The 20576-nt window shown below is 50.0% G+C and overlaps 1 protein-coding gene across 1 annotated transcript in view; it reads right to left on the reverse strand.

Moving 5' to 3' along the window:
- CACNA1B (calcium voltage-gated channel subunit alpha1 B) overlaps positions 1–20576 on the reverse strand; it is a 1081812-nt gene that overhangs the window by 95001 nt on the left and 966235 nt on the right. The window contains exon 38 of the mRNA XM_078642008.1: positions 10864–10991. Coding sequence (XP_078498134.1) covers positions 10864–10991 — 128 coding nt within the window. The remainder of the gene's footprint in view (positions 1–10863; positions 10992–20576) is intronic.

The raw sequence follows: 20576 nt of genomic DNA on the forward strand, positions 1-20576 counted from the left end.
ATCGAAAGGCAAGTCCATCAAGACAGACTGGACGTCTGCAGAGAACTCTGATGATTTGAGCCAGGCAGCCCTCCTGGTGGCCACGGAGGAGCCCATGATCCTTGCCACTGAGTCTGCGGTGTCCAGACCACTCTGGATGACCTGCCTCGCAGCTGCTTGAGTGTCCGAAACCACTTCTTGAAAATCCTTCCTGTCATTCTCAGGAACCTTCGGAATCAACTGCTTGACAGAGTCCATCAAAGCATGGATATACCTCCCCATCAGACACGTAGCATTGGTTGATTTTAATGCCATACTGGCTGATGAGAAAATCTTTTTGGCACTTTGGTCTTGCTTCCTGGATTCCTTATCTCCAGGAACCTGTGGAAACGCACCAGCAGATTTCTTTGAGCAAGCAGCCTGCACCACCAAACTCTCAGGCAGAGGATGCTTTGTTAAAAATGCAGGGTCCTCCGGTGCAGCTCTATATCTCCTCGCCACTGTCCTAGAAACTGCAGGAGCAGATAAGGGTTTTTTCCAGACCTCATAGATAGGCTCAGACAAGGCCTCGTTGAAGGGCAACATAGGTTCAATCACAGATGAGGGTGAATGAAGCACCTCAGTCAAAATATTAGGTTTGTAATCAGCAGTGGGTAGAGTAATGTTCAGTAAACTCGCTGCTTTTTTAATAACAGTGTGGTAAGGTACCACATCCTTTGATGGAACATTTGATACAGAAGCCAATTCCCATTCAGGCGATAGTTCAAGCCCACTGGCCTCACACAAATCTTCAAAGGGATCCTCAGAATCCTGCAACTCCCCTTCTTCAGTATCTGAATACCCATATTTCTCCTCTTCTAGAAGTCTCTGGGCCTTTCTCCGAGACCTTTCCTTTACAACCGAAGTCAAAGGATTCGGAATCGACTCCGACGGGGTCGGTGCTGGCGTCGAACCCGACGTCGGACGAGGTCTTTCAACACGAGGTCGGACAGAATCCTGCCTCGGAGTCGTAGGTAACGGCGTCGATGGGATCGGCGTCGATGGCATCGGCGTCGTGCGCTTCGGCGTCGACGACACCGGTGGTGTCGGAAAATGCCAATGCGGTGGTAGAGCCGGCATAAAAGGCATGAAGGGTGCAGGGGCATAATCCAGTGGAACCCCTAAGTTAAAGGCCATAGGACCCGTGGGACCAACAGGTGCACCAGACGGGAACATTGCCCTGGAATAGACACCAAACATGGCGTTCAGGAACTGAGAAGGATCCTGACCTGGAGTCGGAAACTCAGGATATGGACCTCTGGGATGTTCCTGAGGAGGTGGAGTCGACACGACGTCGACCTCTTCTTCGGGTGCAGGAACCGGAGTCGACGAACCATCCATCAGGTGCCGGAACTTCGGCTCCACCAGTCCCCTGCTCCTCACCTTCATCCTCCTGACCAGAAGGATTAGATAGAATCGGAGAATGGACCTGTTCTTGAGGTTCGGGTGAACCCGGATGCGAAGCCTCTTCATGTTCCGACTCCGAAACCTCCACTTCTTTATTCATAAGCTTGACCTGGGACTTCGGTCTTGAGCCAGATTCCTTCCCAGAGTGATGACGTGACTCATGGCTCCTCTTCCTGTGCTTCTTCTTAGAAGACTTCGAAGCGTGAGCCGAAGACGACTCCGAGTGTGACCTCGAACGAGACCTCGACCTCGACTTCGACCGACGAGATCGAGACTTCGAAGATTTTTTAGCTTTCTTGCTCTTGAGTTTTGCCACGAGGAGTTTTGTCTCTCTCTCAAGGCTTTTGGAGTCATCTTCCTGCAGCAAGAACAGTCCTCGACATCATGATCGGAGCTTAAACACCAGACACAACATTCGTGAGGATCGGTGATAGACATAGTCTTGCCACATTCACCGCAGGCCTTAAATCCAGTTTTCTTCGACGACATCCCGAAGAGAATGAAGATAGACACAATAATACGAAAATAGTAACAAAGTTACTGTAAGCTACTACACGATCCCTGAAAACCGTTAGCGTCGACGACGCGGAAAAAAGGGAACTGTTGTCATCACGCCGGCGTGGGCCTATTGTGGGCGTCGGTGACGTCAGCGGAGTCGCGTGCGATGCCGTGCCTCTGTGACGTCCGGATCCACGTCGGCGCGAAGCTACAAAAGAATTTCCGAATGTTGCTGACGCAAGGGGGATATTCACAAGGTGAGGAATCCACACGGCAGATGTATCTATCAGAACTGGAGTTACAGGACAGAAACTACTCCTTCTGTAGCAGGGGATCTCTGTGTATAGTCATAATCTAGTGAATAGAATGGCAAGCCCATCCCCACAACAAGCGGCGGTGGAGAAAAAGAAGTACAACACCACTACTGTGCGAACAGATTTCGCAGCGAAGCCTGCCCAACCGGAACGTCTGCCCTGGAATCAGTGTCCAGACAGTAATGCTTAGCAAAGGTATGGACCGACTTCCAAGTGGCCGCCCTGCAGATTTCTGCAATGGGAACATTACGTAACAAAGCAGTCGTGGCAGCTTTGCCCCTGGTGGAATGAGCCTGAGGTTTACCTCCTAAGGTCTTATTAGCCTTTTGATAACACAATTGTATACAGGACACAATCCACCTCGAAATGGACTGTTTGGATGTGGCGCAAGACCTGTCCTGACTGACCCATAATTGATAAACAATTGGTCTGACCCACAAATATCCTTGGTTTTATCCAGATAAAATTTCAACACCCTCCTGACATCCAGGGAATGCAGAGACCTTTCCGCTGGAGAGGAAGGATTCTGACAAAACGTAGGTAAAGTTATGGTCTGGTTAACATGGAAATCAGAAATAACCTTAGGAAGAAATTTAGGGTGAATACGCATAACAACCTTAGCAGCATGAAATACAGTATAAGGTTCTTGGCAACACAACGCCTGAATTTCACTCACCCTGTGGGCCGATGTAATGGCCACGAGGAACACCGCCTTCCAGGAAAGGTGCTGCAACGAAGCCTTATGAATAGGTTCAAAAGGTTCCTTCATCAATCTGGACAGCACCACATTCAATTCTCATGAAGGCGAAGGAAGCCGGACAGGAGGAAACACTTTCTTCAAGCCTTCCAAAAAATCTTTGATCACAGGGATCTGGAAGAAGGAGGTCTGGGAAGGGCATTTCCTGTAGGCAGTCAGCGCAGTGAGATTAACCTTAATGGAATGAAAATTAAGGCCAGACTGTGCCAAATGTAAAAGGTACAGAAGGATGACATCTTCCTTACATGCCGTTGGATCATAGTTCTTGGACTTGCACCAGATGCAAAATCTCTTCCACTTGTACGCATAAGAAGTCCTAGTGGAAGGTCTCTTGGCTTCCTTCAGTATGTCCATACAATCTGCAGGGAGATTCAAATGGCCATATTGCACTATCTCAGGAGCCATGCCGCCAAACTCAAAGACAAGAGATTGGGGTGCACCATCTGCCCCACGAACTTCATGAAAAGGTCCTGCCGGCACGGCAGCCGAATGTGAGGAAGGAGAGACCGGTGAAGCAGGTCCGTGAGCCACCACTGCCTGGGCCATTCCGGGGCAATCGGAATCATCCGCGCCCTGGACTGGGCCAGCTTGATGAGCACCGCCAGAATCAGGGGAATGGGTGGAAAAGCGTACAGAAAGCTGTTCGACCAGTTGATCCATAACGCATTCCCCAGCGTTCCCTGCTGGTAGTACCTGGATGCGAAGTCTCGGCATTTGCTGTTTTCGGCGGTGGCGAACAGATCCACGCCTGGAGTGCCCCACCTGGCGAAGACGTCTCCGAGCACTTCGTCGTTTATGACCCTTTTCGTGGTTTTCCTGGATCAGTCTGCTCAGTGCGTCCGCCTGAACATTCTGCACACCTGGTAGATGCGTAGCCGTTATCGTCAGTCCTCCGGCAAGAAGCCAGTGCCAGATAGCCTGCGCCTCCTGCGACAGGGTGCGCGATCTCAAGCCCCCCTGCTTGTTGAGGTAATATATTGTGGTCGTATTGTCCGTCTGTACAAGCAGAGAGTTGGTCTGGAAGGACGGATGAAAGGCCTTCAGTGCCAAGTGAACAGCTCTGAGTTCCAGAAAATTTATGTGATACGTGGACTCCGTCTGGGACCACATTCCCTGGATCTGTAACTCCCCGGAATGCGCGCCCCAGCCGTGGAGAGAAGCATCCGTCACGATAGTCTGAGTGGGAATGTGCTTGTGGAAGGGAACCCCCTTGAAGAGATTCTCCGCTGAACACCACCATTTCAGAGACTGTAGAGCATGCAGAGACAGTCGTATCTTGTCGTCCCAGTTTCCTATCCTCTGGTTCCACTGATCCTCCAGACACTCCTGCAGCGGTCTCATGTGTAGCCGTGCGTGTGGTGTGAGGAAGATACAGGAGGCCATCGACCCCAGTAGAGAAGACACCGTCCTCACTGTCGTAGATGGAGCGGTCATAAGAGCCTGAGCCTTCCGAAGGAGTGATAAACGTCTTTCCTCCGAAGGAGACACGCTTGCCGACAGCGTATTGATGGAGGCTCCCAAGTACTGGAGGCACTGGACCGGAGTCGAGACAGACTTGGACATGTTGATGTGCAACCCCAGCTTGTTCAAGAGAACGGACGTCTTCTGGAAGTGCGCTTGAGCTTCCGAGAAGGAGGATTCCTTGATCAACCAATCGTCCAGGTACGGGTAGACAAACACCTTGTTCTTTCTCAGGTGTGCCGCTACCACTGCCATGCATTTGGAAAAAGTCCTGGGCGCAGACTTCAGCCCGAACGGCAACACTGTGTATTGATAGTGATTGGCGCCGACTTGGAATTGCAGGAACTTCCGTTGTTTCTGTGCAATGGGCACGTGGAAGTATGCATCCTGTAGGTCTATTGTGCACAGCTAGTCTCCCCTTTGCAGTTGAGGGTAAATCTGGTGCAAAGACAGCATGCAAAATTTTCTCTGCGAATCCACTTGTTTGCTTGTCGCAAATCCAGAATAGGCCTGAACTCGTTCTTGTCCTTTTTGCGGACCAGAAAGAACCGTGAGTACAGACCTCTTCCCCTCTGAGACAGAGGGACGTCTTCTATCGCCCTTTTTCTTAACAGGGTATCGGCCTCCGCCTGGAGCTCGCGCAGCTGAAACTGCGAGCAAACCGGTGGGATTGCTGGAGGCGGGCTGGTGAACTGTATCCATTGCAAACAATATTCAGCACCCACTTGTCCTGAGTAATTTCTCCACTTTGCCAGGAAATATTGAACGCTTCCCCCCACCGGAGTGGGTAACGGATGACGGGGAAGTAATCGCTCAGGGCCTCGACCCGGCCGGGCCTTTGGTCTGCTGCTGTTGTCCAGACTGTTGACCTCGCCCTCTGCACTGCGCCCCGTACCGTCTCTGGAACGGGCGGTAGCTCTTCTTCTGGTCCTTGGGCTTCTCCAAGCCCACCGCCGTCAGAGTCTCAGCCTCCGCCTTCATGCGGGCCATCTCATCGTCGGCGTGTTTCCCGAATAGGGTCTCGCCGGAGAAGGGCAGTTTGGCCACCATCTGCTGGGCTTCAGGTTTCAGTGACGTCAGTCTGAGCCAAGCGTGGCGCCTCTGATTAACTCCATGGCAGTACCCGTGGGCTGCCAGGAGCGACGAGTCTGCAGCTGCGCTGATCAGCTGGTTCGACACCAGCAATCCCTCATTCAGGATCTCCATAAAATCCTCCTTCTTCTCCCGAGGTAGGAGATCGGCGAACTGTTGGAGGGACTCCCAAAGCGCCCGATCATAGCGCCCCAACAGCGCAGATGCACTGGCAGCCTTCATGGAGGTAGCGGCTGTCCCGCACACCTTCCTGCCTGCAGAGTCCAACCAGCGATTCTCCTTGTCCGGAGGCACATTTGAGGACTGGGTGGTGGCGTGTTGCTTCCTTGCCGCCGTCACAATCACGGAATCCGGAGTTGGATCCAATCTGAGGAAAGTCGGGTCCACATCAGGAGCCTTGTATTTCTTTTGCAGCCTAGAGGGGGCTGCTTTCGCCACCGCCGGAGTGAGGAAGAGCTCCATGGCGGGCTCCACTAATCCAGGCACTAAGGGCAACAGAGGCCTAGATAGGTGCTTCTTGTGGAGAGTCTAAAATATTACGGAGGTCGTAGGCGTGGGCACAGTCAGTTGAATGCCCAGCTTGCTCGCACCTCTCAACAAGACTTCCTGAAAGGAAACCACGTCTTCCACAGGGGATACCCTCGTCCGAGGGGATTCTGATAGAGTTGGGGAATAATCCCTTGCGCTGGACGAACCCGTGCTGTATCTAGACCGACCCTTCCTATGGCGTCGTCTAGATCTCGTCGATGAGCGACGGCGACTCCTTGATCTCCCTCTCCGTCCGGAGCGAGATCTAGGTCTTCTAGGCCTTGGGCGTTCCGCAGCTGCTTGCGGCGGAGCCTGCGGTGGTGGCCTGACCGGGGACCTCGGCCGAGGTGCCCCCTTAGGCAGCGTAGGGAGGTGCGTCAACGAGACCGACCTCGGAGGCCGTGGCGGTGCATGTGGAGGAACAGGAGGAGGTGGTGGTGAAGGAGTGCGCGGTGGCGGCTCCTTAGGCAGGGGAGGAGGAGGAGTAGGAGACTTCGGCTTGGGGGTCAAGTACACCACAGAGTACACCGTTTCCGGTGACTCCCTCATCTTCTTCCTTGGCGTAGGCGATCGAGAGGCAGCGCCCCCTGTCGGTGACCGACGTCGACGTCGTGCCCCGGAGGATCTGGAAGGACTCCTGGCTCCAGAACGCCTCCTGGAGGATGATCTCTTCCTCTTTGGCACCGAACGCCTCTTCGGCGTCGAAGAACGCCTCCTCGACGCCGACGAACGTAGTCTCGGCGTCGACGAAGATCTGCGCCTCGACGCTAAAGATCTGCGCCTCGACATCGAACGTGTCCTTCTAGACGTCGACCGCCGAGTCGACGTCGAGCGCGAACGGCGGTGTCGCCGCGACGGCGAGCACCGAGTCGACGCTGAGGGCGAACGGCGGTGTCGCCTCGACGGCGAGCCCCGACGCCATCTGGAATCCTTACGACGTCAACGTGTCGACAAGGACATCGATGATGATGACGTCGATGATGATGACGTCTTCGGCGGCGACCTCGACGGCGGTCTCGTCAGTCCCCTCGATGCCGAACGTCGACGTCGCCTCGACCCAGAGCCCTGGGGATACGGGGAGCAGATCACCGGATGCCTCTCGACGCCGTCGTCGATGGTATCGACGTCGACGGAGAACGGTGACGCTTTGTGGCCTTCTTGACGCTGGGGAGCCCCCCAGAGGCCTCAGCATGGGCAGAGGAAGTAGATCCAGCCTGCCCAGACCCACCTTGATTCTGCAGCCTTCTTTATTTCAGTCCTTGGAGCCTGATCTTCTTTCTGTCTCTCAGGGTCCTGGAGGAGAAGGTCTGGCAAATCTCACACTTCTCCGGTAGATGAGTAGAAGGGAGGCACAGGATACACACAGGGTGTGGGTCCGACTTGGCCTTCTTCCTGGAGCACTCCGGGCATTTATCAAATAATGCAGGCATTTTTGACAAAAGGAGTGCTCAGAATAGTAGAAGATGAAGAGGGTACCAAAACATGTCGAGTGTAAACAATCAGACACTTTAAAAGTGCAAATAATTCTTATAACAAACCCAAAAAAGGAGAGCTTAATGCTCCAGGGTCCTGCTAGCAGGAGCCGTAAAAAAGAACTGAAAGTAAATGGGACCTGCAGGGCATTCTGGGATACTGAGAAAGTTCTAGAAAGTTTTCTTAAAGGCACAGTATCCCTTTCTGAGCCACATAATGGCAGCCTATGGGGCTTGTCTGTCCTCCCCTTCCTCTCTATCATTCCAGAGGCTTTGTTGGTAAAAGGGAAAGTTTTCTCTATGACGAAAACTTGGCAGGCTGTGCTGTGTGTGGTTTTGGTGGAATGTCTAGTTGAAGTACTGGACAGTGTAGCCTTGGATATAGGCTGCATTATTTGTCTTTAAATGCTCTCTTAAGTGTCTGTGCAGGACTGCATTTTTAAACAATTTAAGAGATTATTTTTGATTGCTCCAGGGTCCACGCTCATGAGCGGGACTATTCACTAGATTATGACTATACACAGAGATCCCCTACTACAGAACTAAAGATTACCACGCAGGAATAAACAATAGGGGCATGATTACGAGTTTGGCGGTGCGGGAGCGGACCGCCATGCCGGCAGCCCGCTCCTGCACCTCAAAACACTTGTGCGTCTGGCAGGCTTTCTTTGGTGGTCCCACGGCAATGCCTCTGAAAATGGGCACCGCAATAGGAACGCCAAAATCAGTTCCTGCACGACATGGACTGTAAAGTCAATGCCCTGCAGGAACTGGGGTAAGTGCACACAGGGGGGCACATGTTGTGCCCCCTTGCATGCATCTCCATGCACATGGGCAACAGGGGATCCTGTAGGGCCTACTTTGTTTCAGGACCGCCAGCCTTCTCATGAACTAAGACCTCAATGACACAGCTGGTGGTCCTAAAATTTGTAATATGGATGGTGGTGCCGCAGCTGCCCCACCAGCATATTGCTGAGCCCCTGACTGCTGCACCACCGCCAGGGAACTGCCTGCGGTTGCAGCGGTGCAATAGTGTTCCAACTGCCCAAGTTGTAATTGGGCAGTGGACCACTGGTGCTGCAGTGGCTGGACTGCCACCACTGCATCCCCGCAAGTCTGGCGGTCCTCGGACCGCCAGACTCGTAATTAGTTGCTCTGCTCCATTGCTGTCAGTGATGGCCTGTTTCTAACCCCTTCCAGCCTGAGGACGAAAGACAGTTAGTCAGTTTCTAATCATGCACAACTTTTTATTAAACCTTAGGATGATCGAGGACCGCCAGACTCGTAATTAGGCCCTAAGAGTTGCTCCGGTCCATTGCTGTCAGGTTCTGGCCTATTACTAACCCCTTCCAGCCTGAGGACAATGGAAAGGTAGTCAGTTTCTAATCATGCACACTTTTTATTAAACTTTAGGATGTTATCTTGACCATTGGTTGCTGAATAGATTGCTACTGGTTTCTTCAGTATATTGCTAATGCACTATGAATAATAGCTGTGGCTTTATGTCTCCCCACAATGTACTTATATCTTCATAATGCCATGGTTTCGGTTACACAGATCCCCTGGTCCAGCACCTAATACAACATTCAAGTTGAGCATTGTGGGTGTATGAAAACAGGATTATGGTGTCTGCAGGAAATGAACAGTTGCTGTAATGGCGGATGTGCCACTCAAATCTCATCAACTGAGTTTTTTTCTGCCTACCTACACTAATGATGACCAATGCCAGCATTCATGGATATGGAGCTAGGTAAACTTAGGAGGGCTAGGTATACTTAGGGCCATCTTCATAGAGTCGCTGATCGTCCACCAAGCTCTGGACACTTTTCTGACTCAATCCTCAGACAGTGATGTGCCAATCCAGCTGGCGGTAGCTGCAAAAAGAGTACAGTAGCTGCCACCAGCATTTACGATGAATACATAATAGGGCTGGCAGCTACAGAGGACCAAAAAAGCCGACCTTTCAGGTGTTTGCTACAGCCATTAAGTGACCCACCTCCATCTCATTTTATATTCCTAACACATACTTCCTAAAAATTCCCTTCTATGACAGTGAAGTGAACTGTCTCACACTGAAGGGGTTTTATCTGCTGATAGTGAGAATGACTTGCTGGGCAGGTGTGCTCTTCTGGTTTATCCCCACAGGCTGGGTCTGCATTCAAAGTCGGGATTGTCTCGAAGCTTGCTTTGGGCTTCCATGCAGGTCAAGCTACCATACTTTCCATGAGCTCTCGTCATGAGACAAATCCAGAATCCCCCTTCTGGATGTCTCACAGCTGCTCAAGACCATTGTAACTGTGTACTGTGAATTTCAGTGTTGTTAGGCACGGCAAGCGTTTCGCATGTCTGGTCTGAACAGGTGGATTAAAATGATTGTCCTTGGTCAATGAAATGGAAACATTGGAGAAGATAAATGCACTGCAGATGCCTCGAGTGATAGCTGGATCCTGGAAGGAGGGTTTGAACTCTATCAGACATATGTAGAGCAGCTACTTGATTTACAATCTCAACTTTTGTATCCCATTGCCAGCTGCATAGGAATGTTAAGAGGCTTAAGCATGTATTTAGAGTTTGAGAGAGTGGGTGCATCACCATAAATTGGGGGAACTCCCAACCCAATAAACTTGCACTTTCCCAGGTCTATTTAGAGTTGGAGAAAGCACCAGGTTTACACTGGCAGAACCTCTGCCGGGTCCGCCTTTTTAAGTCTCAGACATTGTGACCCTTCTACCAAAGGGTCACCAGGTCACGGTGATGTTCACCCCACATTGGCACCAGTTACCCGTCTTGGTGTCCACCATGCGATGTTTAGAGGACACAGTAAGGGAAATTACAGAATGGCCTCCTTGAGAAGGAAGAACACTCCCTGTGTGTCATGGCCATATGTTTTTGGTTATGAGAAAACAAACTTGTGCTTTGGGAATTCGATTTCTCTAAATAAAAAAGTTTCTGTGCAAGCACTTTAAAGATGGGACCTAGTCAGCTATCCTGCAGTGGTGTAAAGGGAGCTGCTGCAACAGCAGCAGCTCCCTTCACAGCTAGGTGATCCACACTAAGGTGGTGGGGATCTCCAAAGAAGATGTATAGTGCACCTCCAGGTGGGCTGAGGCAATGGCTTCTATCATCGTAGTGGACCAGCAAACCACATTCCAGAGTATAAATGATCCCCTTTAACTCCAGAGCTCTGTTTACTCTGCTACAGACAGGATTTCGCTGTATACTACTGTCTGTACAGTTTGGTTTTTAAACCTATGCTCCTCTCGCCCACCCTCTATCAGTGCATGACCAGCACCTTCAGTGCATATATTCTACATACCAGGCCGCAGGGTCGTACTCTGCCCAAACTCGAATAAACTCGTCAAGGTGATGAGGACCCAGGATGGATGAATCGCGAGTTAGATACTCAAAGTTGTCCATGATGACAGCAACAAAGAGATTCAGCATCTGGAGAGACATAAGCAGAAAGAGGACATGTGAAGTGTGTATATTGCAGGCAAGCATGGAGAGAGCATGAAGGGCATGAAGGTAGAGGGAGGCATGAAACTATGGGAAGGGTGTGACAAGAATAAACAACACTGGTTATGGATGATTACATGGTGATGGAGTATGGGGGGGCGTGGCATGACGCCGAGGTACAATGGCCGCACTTCACTGAGGCTCCCGAGGAGGTGCTGGGCCCTGGGCTTACAACGGTGCTTGGCCAAGCACCTTTGCACCCGCAATTTAGTGGCCGCAGCAAATGAGACACGTGGCCACTAAGTCCTACTGCCGCTTCGGCCCACCCGACATCCAGTGGTGGCTCCTCCGCTAGGGCGGAGGAGCATTGCCCCACTACCTTCAAGCAGGAAAAGAAAGGAAAAAAGAAAATGATAATAACGTAATGTTATTATCATTTTATTTTGTCCTCCTGCTGCGGCAGCTTGCGTGAGGGGGCTGGCCTGCAAAGCAGGGGAGGAGTGGTTTGCCCACTCTTAAAGTGCGCAATGACTGTTTGGTTGGCTCTCTGGGGCCGCTCAAAACAGTTATGCGCACTTCCCTGTTCTCCATGCAGGCTGCATTACAGCCTGCGTGGAGAACATACCCACCCCTCCAGCCACTGGCTGAGCGTCGTGTCACGGCGCCCAGACCAATCACAAAGCTGCATTGCAGTGTTTTGATTGGCTTAGGGGACGGAATCTGGCTGCCTGCTTCATGGCCTGGAGTCGGCAGGAGGAGAGCAAGTACAGAGACGCTGGACCCGTCAGCGGCAAAGTCAGTGTTATTTTTAAATCCACATTCCCGCAGCCCCTCCTCTCCACACCTCCCCCCTTGCGCGTGCACCCCACCATCCGCGAGCCATGCCGTTCGTCACTGCCGACATCCCACCCAGCTACAGGTGGTAAGCGGCCATTTCCATTGCTGCCAGGGGACAGGACCAGGGCCTGAAGGACTGCTCTGAGGGCCTGTGATGACCCCAATGGCACTGGTCTTTACACCCTCATTACCCAGATGTAGAGGGACTTTGCATTGCCTTACCATTGACGGGGTCTGTGGCGCTACTGTGATCTCTCTAGCTTGACGGGGAGGGTGGCGCATTCTCTTTCACAGAACCTCGCTGCCCCTGCCACTATTGCTACCCTTGAGACTGCCTGCTACTGCTCCTCAAACCAAGGAGGTAGTTTGGGGCACTCTGCTACCCCAAGGGTCTCATTGAGAATAGGCCAAAAGGGCCCATAGAAAGAGGACTTCACCTAAAGATCACTGGTGTCGATCTTGGAATGGGTTCAGATCAACGAACATGTGATTGACCTGAAAGCTCTGAAGGACCTTTACCATCTCACTTTGCCCTGGGTGACATGACTCCCAAAAGTGGGATTCATGAATGTCCTGGCCTCCAAATCCCTCTGGACCTGTAGCCGAAATGCGGATGGAGTCTGGTGACTCTCTACTGCCTATCTCCTCTTCACAGATGATGGAACCACTAGCCGCCATTGCTATATGTTAGGCAGACAGCATCAAAGAGGCACTGACATCAGTAGGGGAACTCGAAGAATGTTACTATGCAGTTAACATCGTGCTTTCTTTGGCTCATCCTCTCGAATCAGACACTGCTCTGATGACCTTGATTGATCTCTTTTCTAGTTTTTCAGTCTGTAAGATAAATTGGAAGACTGAAAACCTGAACTGCCATTGCAATTCTCCTCAGTAGGGGCCTACAGGGAATGGTACATGACAACATCCTTCCTTTGATGGACAAAATGAAGGCGGATTTCCAGAAATGGACCGCTTTGAACCTTTCATTTTGGGGAAAAGTGCAGGTAATTCAAATTAATATGGCTTAGTGCTTCAATTACATTTTTGGGGCGCTCCCGCAATTGATCCCCCGCACACTGTTGAAGGAAATCAATAACTAATTTCCGATTTGTATGAGGTGCCACAAAACCAAGGTTACGGAGAGCTCTAAACTATATTCTACCACTCCTAGAGGGGGTCTGTGTATTCCCCACTTGGAAAGTTACTGGTTGATTTACTGGTTATCACAATCGATTTACGTAATTAAGACTCATTGAGAAACCCCAGACTGGATAACAATGGAAACCCATACCTTTCTCGTCATGGGGACTCTGGTGGCGTATTACACAAACCGCCCACGTGATTTAGCACTCCCGAATCCAGTGATCTCAATCTCCCACTATGTGTAGAAGACAGCACACGTCACTGACCGACCGCTACAGCATATCTCCATTTTAAAGCACCGATCTGGCGATTGTTACAGAAAATGAGGAGATCAGATGGGCACTACACAGACAGGTACAAATCCTACGCCTTGACGATTTGCCTATAGGAGTTCGACTGAAAACATTTCCCGAACTACAGCTGGAATACGGACTACTGCACTCACAAAACTGGAGATGTATACAATTGTCCCATGCCCTTTACAGTCTCCTCAACCAGCCTAATACTGTACTGCCTCAATCACCCATAGTCAACTATGTACAGAGGTGGAAAGCTTACAAAGGCACTATAGCAGGTCTCTACTCCATATTGATTGATTCTTCACCTCCACATCTACACAAGTTACATCAGTCATGGAAGGAGCACTTTCAGTTACAGGATAAAGATTGGGAAGCTAAATTATATGATTATAGCAAAGGGCTGCACAAATCCCGCTGAAATATGGCCCCTTTAAGTTGCTACATAGATGGTAATGGTCACCTGCTAGAATTCATAGAGCCAACTTAAGTCCTGACTCCAACTGCTGGAGATGTAACACTCTAGATTGCGACATAGTGCATATATAGTATAGGCTTGTCCACATGTGCACAATTGTGGAGTCAAATATGTGTTTGTATGAAAACGAGGCTCTTGGTCCATGGCATCTTGACGGCACCCGTAGCTCTTCTTCATGATATGAGGGACCCCCCTAAACGTGCCCTCCCATTTCATACGATAGGTGGCTACCTCTCCAGGGGGTTGCCAAAAAGAGGATTTTAAGAAATTGGGAATCTAACAGAGTCCCCTCCTACCGAGCATGGTTAGAGGCTATGTCTGAAATGGCATCTTTCTAAAAATCAATTAATTGTCAGACTTCCACAATTTGAGGAGATCTGAGGTGAGTTCCGCGACACAAGGACTCACTAGGTTGGGTTTGTAAAGACCACCGCCGTTGCTACAACTTCTCCTAATTTGTATGGGATGGTAACAGATTTGCAATTCACCAAGGTTCTTCTAATGGGCATCCCTAGAATGTTCCCCTCCTACTCTGCCATTGAAAGATGCTGATAGTAGTTATTTGTTGATTATTTAATGTGGTCCGACGGGTAATATGATAGCCACCCAGGGATGGTTCGCTCTCTGTTCTTGTTTTTAAATTGGTGCTTCATGTACATTTACTGTACCTTCCAGACAGTCTTTACCGCAATTGCACTTTGTGCGAAGCACTGGCCATAAGTGTTTGTATTTGTATACTGCTTCATGAGACCTAGCATCGAGAATGCTACTAAACTGTTTAATTATGTTAAGGAATGGTAGGCAGTCTATCTTTGTACCTTTATGGAGTCACCCTTTACTACATTCTCCTTCCCCTCCCCTTCTAGAGTTTATTGTTTTACTTCTTACCTTCAAAAATGGATCTACATTGTACTGCTTAATCATCGTGGTACGTGTACATTGTTGGTTTCTTTTCACATTCATGCCATTAAAGAAATGTGAGAAAACAAAAAGAGATTGGGTATTGAAAAAACTTCATGCTAGGGTGTGCCCTTTCACAGGATGTAGTGTAAGTAGGGAGCTGGGGCTTGGAGGTCAATTAGGTGCAGCCAGGGGTAGGGAATGCTACACCTGGTCTGCTTTTGACCCCCTTGGGAACTGCTGATGGTACCCCTAACCAGAGAGGCATGAAGGAAGCGGAATCAACAGAAAATAAACAGGTCTCTAAGAGTCTCTTTTAGGTCGCAGCCTACCAGACAACGCAACTGTCTGGTTTGCAAAAAGACATCTTGGGAACACCTAGGAATCCATTCTGCCCGTTGCTTGCCATTGGCTTTCTGGTTTGTAACTCACGTGTTCTTGCTTTCCATTTGCTGACTGCATTTGTTTTAGGCTGTCCAGTTTGAGTTCATACCTTCCCTTGCCCAAAACATATTTACAGTATCCTTCCGATTGGTTCCTTTCTGTAAACAGGCCAGTAAATCTTGTTCTTATCTCATCACATTTGCTGTGCATTCAAAGACCGAAGTCAAATTTCAGGAAATGTTTTCATGGGGTGCTTTTTTACTTTTATTTCTGCTACTTCAAAGTGAGAGGATTTATGTGACAATCTTGCTGGATACTGGGGGTAGGAAGAATTTTTTTTTAGCACACGATAACATTTGAATGAAATGTGCAAGCATTTCAAAATATGTCAGAATTAGGAACACATATGAAGCACATTTTTTGTTATTTCTGAAGTGTGTTGGAAACAAATTCTTTAATATGATCAACCCAAATCATTACACTAGGTGATGCAATTTCCACACATTTTTGTCTGTGCAATGTATAGTTTTATTAGTAAAACTATACGTCTGTGCAAATGTAAAGGTAATTTCAATTGAAAATGTATTGTCTCCACTCTACTCTGTACCACTCCACACCTCTGCAACTACTCTAAACAACTCCACACCACTACACTCTGCACTACTCCACTCTACGCCACTGCACTCTACGCCTCTCTACCAGCGGCGGCTCCTCCCCCACCCCCGTCAGCACTTTCAAAAATGTAAAAAATTTAAACGATAACAAAACGGGTTTGAAACCCGTTTTATTTTTCTTATGCCGAGTCTTGTGGCTTGTGGGTGGGGCCAGGGTGGTGACAGGCTGGAGGGAGTGGGGGGTACTGCCTTCACTGTGCATGTGGGTTTGGCCAGCCGTTTGAGGCCAGCCAAACCCAAATGCACAATGAAGCTCTCTCCAACCCCAGCTGCATTGCTGCGGTTGGAGAGAGCAGGCACAGGCTCCCAGTCTGTCCTGCAGAGTGAAACGTCGGCGCTCAGGCCAATCCTGAAGCTGCTCTCCTTCATGAGAACAGCTTCCGGTTGCCCGAAGGGCAGGCTGGGAGCCTGTGCCTGCCTGCAGTGAGGAGGAGCAGAAGAGCGCAACACGAGGCTGAAGGGCGGCAGGTAAGTTATTTTAATTTTTTTCTATTTGTCTACCTCCCCTGCCTCTTTTCCCCGACACGAGCTATTCCTGCTCTCTACTCTACTCTGTGCCATTCTACTGTATGCAAATGCACTCTTATCCACTCTACTCCACATCACTGCACTCTGCACCACTCCAGTCTATGTGGCACCAATCTACTCGGCATAATTCCACTCTACGCCACTGTACTCTACGTTACTCTGCAACACTAAACTCTACGCCACTACACTCTACATCACTCTACTCCATTCTGTACCACTTCACATATGCCACCCTACTTTTATCACTGCACTCTACACAACTGCACTTTACTCTGTAACACTCAACTCTATGCCCCTGCACTCTATGCCAATCCACTGTGCGACACTCTAATCTCTGCATCACTTCCGCTATGCCACTGCACTGTGCACTACTTCACTCAACGCCATTACACTCTATCCCACTCTTTGTAACTGCACTCTATCCTATACCACTCCAACTTACGCCACTTCGCTCCAGTGGCGTAGACGGTGGCACTCTTTTTGCGTGTGGCAGAGGTGAGCAAGTTGTGCCTGTGGACTACCACCATCCCCCTGCCTCCAGAGATCAAGCCGTCTGTCAGCTGCCACCCTCATCCCCCCGGAACAAGTCGGCTGTTACCCCCCTCCCCCGCTCTTACCTGTCCCAGGCGGCAAACTTAGGGACCGCCCCGGGTGGCAGTAGGTCTAGCTACACCACTGTTTCACTCTACTTGGAAGCAATCTACTCTATGTCATTGCACTCTACGCCACACTACTCTTACCATTGCACTCTATGCCAATGAACTCTACTCAACTGAACTATGTCACTACACTCTACCCCAATGCACTTTACTCTGCATCGCTGTACTCTATGCCACTGCTTTCTATGCCACCTTACTCCACTTTATACAACACTGCACTTTCCACCACTGAACTCTACGGCACTCTACTTTGCACTACTCCTCTGCAAGCCACTGAACTCTATGCCACTGAACTCTACGGCACTATACTCTACCCCACACCACTTTATGGCACTGCACTCTATCCCACTCGTCTCTACTCTGCACTCTACCCCACTGCAATCTCTACCCCACTACAATCTATGCCACTCTACTTTACGCCACTGCCCTCTGCCCCACTCCACGCCACTCTACTGTATGCCACTGCACTCTACGCTACTCCACTCTGCTATGCACCACGCTAATCTATGTCACTGTGTTCGAAGATTCTAAGACGTTGCACTGTACACCACTGAATTCATTCCCACTGCACTCTTCGCCACTATACTCTGCAACAATAAACGTCAATGAACTCAACAGAGTCTACTCTACTCTATGCCACTCCTATATATGCCACTTTACAAGACTTCACACTATGCCACTCCAGTACTCAACACTCTCTACCACTCCACTCTACACCACTCTACTCTCCTCTTCGCAATTCCACTCTATGACATTCCACACTACTCTGCTCTATGCCACTTACATTTAGCCATGCTGATCAGCAGCCACGCTGGTTTACAACATGGCTAAAACATATTGGCAAAGCCAAAATCTCTTGCATAGGTGATACCTTTTGGCTTTGCAAGTGCTTGTTACATTTTGTACCTCCACTCCTCGACCTTCCAATAAACTTTCGCCAGTAAATAGGCGTCTTTTGAGTGGCAATAGGACCAACTAAATCTTGTCTTCACAAAGATAATACAATCAAGCTGTTTCCCAGATGCCTGGAAAACTGCATCAGTCCTCCCTTTATTAAAAACGCCCAATCTGGATCCACATGAACTTGCGAGTTATAGATCAGTCTCAAGAATACCTTTCCCAGCAAAAGTACTGGAAAAACTACTGAACCAACAACTGTTAGACTTTCTAGCCTCTGCATACGCCCTAGATCAATCGCAGAATGGGTTCAGGGAGGAACATGGAACCGAGACAGCTTTGATCACGGCAGTATAGGAACTCAGGAGTGTACTGGATAAAGGTGGGAAGGCTGCCCTGATCCTTTTGGATCTCTCGCCGGCCTTCGACACTGTAAACAAGGAAGTACTCCTGACCCGACTAGCAGAATTAGGAGCTCACGACACAGCACTCAAGCGGTTATCCTCATACCTGACCGACAGAACTTTTACAGTCAAATTAGGAGAATCCACATCTAAATCATTTAAGTCACCGTGGGGGGTACCTCAGGGGTCTTCCCTGAGCCCTACCCTTTTTAGGTCTCGGCTAGCCGCGCGAAGCGCGTCTCCGCCGAGAACCTTTTGTTGGCATGTGTGCTTCCCAGGAGACAATCCTGGCCGCGCGCATCGCCTTGGAGGCGATTTGAAACTGGCACGCGCTGCGCTCGGCCTGGCTGTCTCCTGGGAAGCGCAAACATACCCAGGCACACCTCCCCCTGCACGCATGCGGCCACACACACACGAGCGCAGACAGAGACACTCCCCCCTCCCCCCGCCGTCGCAGACAGAGACACGCACATACACGCACACATACAGACACCCCCGCTGTCGCACACATACACACACACACACGCACACACACTCACACACACGAGCGCCCTCCAAGGCCCACTTACCGCCAATCCGGTGTTCTGTCGCCTCCGCGGGGCTCTCCCTCAGGCATGGGAGCCCCGCGTCACGCACTGCTCTTCGGACCAGGAACTCCGTGGGCGCGGGCTTCGCGCACAAGACGGAAGTCCCGCCCCCACGCTAGGTTTCGTTTTGGAATGCGCGCGCAGATATTGCAGTCATCTCGAAACTAAGATGGCGAAGAAACTAAAATGACAGGAAGAATGTAGCGTAGAGCGTCGGCCCCGTGGTTTTCTCCCCAACTGAGGATACAAAGACAGGAGTGTAAAAGGGCTGAGAGAGTTTGGAGGCAGGCTTATGACCCGATTGAAAAATTGAAATTTCGAGCAGTAATAAAAGCCTATCATCAGTCAATCTGGGATGAAAAAAGGGCCTATTTTGAACGTCGCATCGATGAGGCTGATAATGTCTGCAAAGAAATTTTTAAAGTAGTTCAGGATTTTACTTCTCCTGCTGTTTGTACTCCTAGTCATATTCACACTGACTCTTGGATACAACAATTAGCCACCTTCTTTGTTAGTAAGATCACAACTATACAAGCATCTCTCTCTCTCTTGCTCTCGACTGGATTTGAGCCATTTAACACCATTATCTCTTGTGGAGGGTCAAGGCCCTTTCCTCTCTGAATTCCCTCACATGGATCTTAGTACATCTCTGGAGCTTTTGTCAGGTTTGAAATCTGGCTCCCCTTTGGATCCATGTCCGGCCAAATATTTGGGGAAAGTGGCATCTGCCTTAAATACCTTGGTAAACCCCCTGTTGAATTCTTCCCTGTCTACAGGTGTGGTGCCTCAGGTATGGAAGCGCGCCATGATTCTACCACTGCTCAAGAAACCTACCTTGGACCCCCTCATCCATGCCAATTACAGGCCAATCTCCCTTCTCCCTGCTCTAGCGAAGGTGGCCGAGAGATACGTGCACAGGATAATCTCCAGTTTCATCGAAGGAAACGACCTGTTGCACGCCTCGCAATCCGGTTTCCGTGCTAATTTTAGCACGGAGACGGCTTTGCTCGAGGTCACTGATGCCATCAGGGAAGTGCTCGACTCTGGGGGAAGGGCCATGTTAGTCATGCTAGACTTGTCGGCGGCATTCGACACCGTTCCTCACGAAGGCCTCCTTGTTAGACTCTGGGAATGTGGCCTTCGTGGAACGGTGTGGAACTGGCTTAAATCCTTTCTGGCCGACCGCCGACAAACGATCTGGGTGCCTCCTTTTTCCGCTGACATGGCTCCGCTAGAGGTGGGAGTCCCTCAGGGCTCCATCCTCAGCCCTATGCTTTTTAATATCTTTATGGCCCCCCTGGCGGTAGTCGCGGAATCATTCGGCGCCCAGATCGTGTCATACGCTGATGACACCCAGCTCCTGTTTACATGCGACAGGGGCGGGTCTTTCAATGGCATACAGATCAGGGAATGCCTTGGGCGGTATTTGAGTGGTTTAGATGTCATGGCTTAAAATGCAACCCAGACAAGTCGGAGCTCCTCTTTTTTGGCTGCGCCCCTGAACCCAACTGGAAATCTTGGTGGCCACAAGATATGTTCCCCCCTGATAATGTGTCTTTTAAGGCCAAGAATTTGGGAGTGATAGTGGATTGTGAACTATCCTTTGGGCCTCACATCTCGTGTCTCTCAGGAAAATGCTTTGGCATTTTGCGGATGCTGAGGAAATTTCTTCCTTTACTATCACTCAACCATAGGAAAACAGTTGTTCAGGCTTTGATCGGGTCTCGACTGGACTACGCAAACGTTCTTTTTTTGGGTCTACCGAAATATCTTTTGACCCGTTTGC

Source organism: Lissotriton helveticus, chromosome 5_1 (assembly GCF_964261635.1).
Source record: "Lissotriton helveticus chromosome 5_1, aLisHel1.1, whole genome shotgun sequence".
Taxonomy (NCBI): domain Eukaryota; kingdom Metazoa; phylum Chordata; class Amphibia; order Caudata; family Salamandridae; genus Lissotriton; species Lissotriton helveticus.